Consider the following 3663-nt stretch of genomic DNA (forward strand, 5'->3'; position numbering starts at 1 on the left):
ATTTCCCAAGTCAAAAACTTCTCTGACACATGTTAAACCTTTGGCCAAATCTGCTGTGTCTCAGTTTCTGCAAGGAAAACAACTTTTGAACCTGAGACAAACTTACTCTTTTTCAGGGTTTTGCTCCTCCAGTTCTTGTTTTTGTCCAGTCTATTGAGAGAGCTAAAGAGCTTTTCCATGAGCTTATTTATGAAGGCATCAATGTGGATGTGATCCATGCAGACAAGACTCAGCAGCAGGTAGGAGGATTAAATTTCTTGTCAAGAAACACTTCAGAAAGAAAGGTAAAAACAAGAGCTGGGAGTAACTCCAGGTGACTTTGGCAGCAGGTTTTGGTTTAGAGGTGTAATTTTATTCCTTTAACATCATGAGGACTTTGAGGAAACAAGTTCACCTCCTTTCTCAATTTGCTAATCAGGCTGTTTGCAAATTTCTCTTCTATTCCTAGAGGGATAAGGTAGTGCACAGTTTCAGAGCTGGGAAGATCTGGGTGCTCATCTGCTCAGCCTTACTAGCTCGAGGGATTGACTTCAAAGGAGTGAACATGGTCATCAATTATGACTTGCCAACGAGTGCAGTGGAATACATCCACAGGATAGGTGAGGGATTGCTCTCAAACCATCTCCTTGCTCCCATTTCCTAGATCTTTGCTCTTGTGTATGAAAAAAAAAACCAAAACAAACCAAACACAAGCTCTTGTATTGCTTGAGCAGTTTATTTCTGGGCTCAGCTTTCAGTAAAACCCTATCACTTTCTGTCACTCTTCTATGAACCTTAAATAGATGTTTCAGACATTCCTTTGCTTGCACTCAATAGGCACAGTCTTTGGGGACCAACTGCTTGTTATATGCTCAATGTATGAACACACATCAGGAGTTTGGGGCTGTGAGGAGGAACAAAGGGAGACACAGACTAAAGTCGCTGCTCTTTGCCACATTTGTGTTTGACAGGTCGCACTGGCAGAGCAGGGCACAGAGGAAGAGCTGTCACCTTCTTCACAGAGGATGACAAACCTTTGTTACGGAGGTAAATTGTCCTCACTTTTGTATCTTTACTTCTTGCTTTTTAAAAAAAAACCACAAAACAAAAGACCAACAACAAACCAGTCAGGGGTTGCTGTTTTCCACAGAATATGCTTATTTGTTGGATTCTGATTGGAATTAATCCCTTCCCTCCTCTCCTTTCCAGCATAGCCAACGTTATCCAGCGTGCTGGCTGTCCTGTGCCAGACTACATAAAACACTTGCCCAGGCTGCAAAGGTGTGTTCTTTTGTGTGGTGTATCAGTTTATTCCTCATTTCACAAGCTTGGGGGGTGTGAGAGCTGCAGGAGATTGAGTGGTTTGCAGTATAACTGCAGTTTGGCTGCTAAAGGAATTTTAGGGTGGGAGTGGCAGGCTTTTACCCAGACAGAATGGGAACAAAATGAATTCCCTGCTCATGGTTTTCCTGGAAACTATTTTTCTATGTGTTCCCTGAAATCTACTTTAGAGTTACTAGGCTCACTCTCCTGGATTGGATTTCTGGTACCTGAAGCAAAGTCCTTTACTCTTTTGAGTTACCTCTAGAAAAACTGGTGTAAGGGTACAGCATATAGATAAATAGTTCTTTAATTAGTGCTTTTTAATAACTTTTAATAGTTTCTAAAACTATCAACCTTTATGTATATAAATTAGATTTCTCTTAGAATCAAGTTTGAGTGGGGATAATGTGGCTGAACTAATCTTGGTGTAAACAACATGGAGAATATACTCACACCCATAAATCCCTGAGAACCAGTGAAAAGTTTTCATTAGTTGTTTCATTTAATTTGGATATTTTTTTCCCTTTAAAGTAATCTAATTCTAAATGTTGTTCTCAGCAAACAAAAGAAGAAATTCATTAAGAAGCCTTTGACAAGAGAATCCATTTGTACCATCCCAAAGTGCTTCATGAAAAAAGGCAAGAGGAAAATGTAAGTAGGTGTTTCTGAGGAGGAGGTAAGAGATGCTGTTTGTGCAGAAAAGGCCCAGAAGATTCCTCCAACAGATTACTAGTTTGGATGAACCACTCAGTCTTAATGACTTCAGTGATGTGGAGGTTTTAGTGTCAATATCTGTCTGCTGGAAATTGGATTAATGGCAAGTTTGCCTTGGATCAGGTGACAGCAAAATGAGTTGAAGCCTCTGCCCTTAAAGCCAGGCCTCAGACTAGCTGTCACCTGCCAGAACCTGTCTGTTCCTCCTCTGGCCACGTCCAGGCTTTGATTTGAACTCAGGGAATATGAATACAAGGAGCAGATCTTTAGCTGCAACGAGTAGAGCTCACAGAATTCTGGTGTGTAGCAGTTTGGCAGAGGAGAAATGGTCACATCCTTACGCACACTGTGGTGTTGCTGCTGAAGGATTTATGTTCAGCATGATACAATTTGTTCACTAACATAATAAAAACCAACTAATGACTGTGCCACTGCAGTGAACTCCATGGATTATGTTCAGGTGTCATGGGCTCTGATGTGTGTTTTTGTAGGAAAGCTACAAAGGAAAATACTAAGGGAAAGAAGAAGGTTAAAGAACACAGCAAGGACAGTGAGTTACAGACTGTTTCAGAGAGCTGAATTCAGACTCGTGGCCTGGGGCTGACACCTCTGTGCTGAAGAACAGAAGAATGAAGGTGACAGCAGTGGTGAAGGGAGAAGAACATTTCTCAAGTTTCCTTCTGGGGGAGGATGGAGCTTCACATGCAGGAAAGACTCTGCTGCAGTGCCAGAGAGGATTCCTGGATGCTTCTGACAGAAGCTGCAGCCTGTGCTCCTGCAGTGAATGCCTTGTGTGTTACTTTCACACAGTTTTGTGTTGCTCCTTGGAAATGCTCTCAGTTCTGGGTTCAGGTCATCCCTAATGTGTTTGTCAGACTTGCAGAGAGTTCAGAGACAGAAAACACATAAAGCTGATACACTGTTAGGCTTGAGAAGTGCAGCTGACACAGACTTCCCTGGACACCCCAAAAAACCCCAACCAAAGCCACTTGTATGGGAAAGTGAAGCCTTTTTCTTCTATAAAATCAATTTGCAATACTTTACATGTCTGTAAACTCCAGTAATTTTGTCCTGTTTGGTATCTGAGCCTCAAACCAGAATAAACAAGGTCAGGAGATGCTAATACAGAGACCTGTCTGTGCAGCCTTGGTGGAAAAAGTCTGCAGGCAAAAAGGCTCCACGTGTTTTCCATGTCTTCATGTGCTCAGGGTGTTCTGGTTGTGTCAGAACTCTGGTCATGCAGGAATGGCTTCTCCTTTGCAACTACAATCCATTGAGTAAGAATTCCTGTACAGGATTGTCTTGCTCTGTCATATTTATTCCAGTTTGGAAGTGGACCCCAGGTGCCTGTAACTCTTTCACAGCACTGGGTCTCTGCAATCCTTGGCAAGTTTCGAGCTGCTTCTGCCCAGCTGGGAGACTGTACTGCATATCACACCCTACCCCAGCACCTCACGGGAGGAATTCCTTCCCAATATCCAATCTTAACCCTACTATCAGTGTGAATCCATTCCCCCTTGTCCTGTCACTCCATGCTCTTGTAAAAGCTCCCAGGTCACCCCTGGGGACACATCCCTGTGTCCTCCTCAGTGTCTGGACTGAAGAGCAGCATTTTATTTTCCTTTTCATGGAAAAGTGGTTGGTTTG

General features: G+C 42.8%; 1 protein-coding gene across 1 annotated transcript in view; it reads left to right on the forward strand.

Moving 5' to 3' along the window:
- The window catches only part of DDX52 (DEAD (Asp-Glu-Ala-Asp) box polypeptide 52), a 6062-nt gene extending 3245 nt beyond the window's left edge, over window positions 1-2817 (forward strand). Inside the window, exons 8-13 of the mRNA XM_009084060.1 lie at window positions 117-239; window positions 449-599; window positions 951-1026; window positions 1189-1260; window positions 1861-1953; window positions 2508-2817. Of these exons, the coding sequence (XP_009082308.1) occupies window positions 117-239; window positions 449-599; window positions 951-1026; window positions 1189-1260; window positions 1861-1953; window positions 2508-2595 (603 nt within the window). The 3' untranslated portion in view covers window positions 2596-2817. The remainder of the gene's footprint in view (window positions 1-116; window positions 240-448; window positions 600-950; window positions 1027-1188; window positions 1261-1860; window positions 1954-2507) is intronic.
- The last annotated feature ends 846 nt before the right edge of the window (window positions 2818-3663 follow it).

The sequence above is a fragment of the Acanthisitta chloris genome, unplaced genomic scaffold, assembly GCF_000695815.1.
Source record: "Acanthisitta chloris isolate BGI_N310 unplaced genomic scaffold, ASM69581v1 scaffold24271, whole genome shotgun sequence".
Taxonomy (NCBI): domain Eukaryota; kingdom Metazoa; phylum Chordata; class Aves; order Passeriformes; family Acanthisittidae; genus Acanthisitta; species Acanthisitta chloris.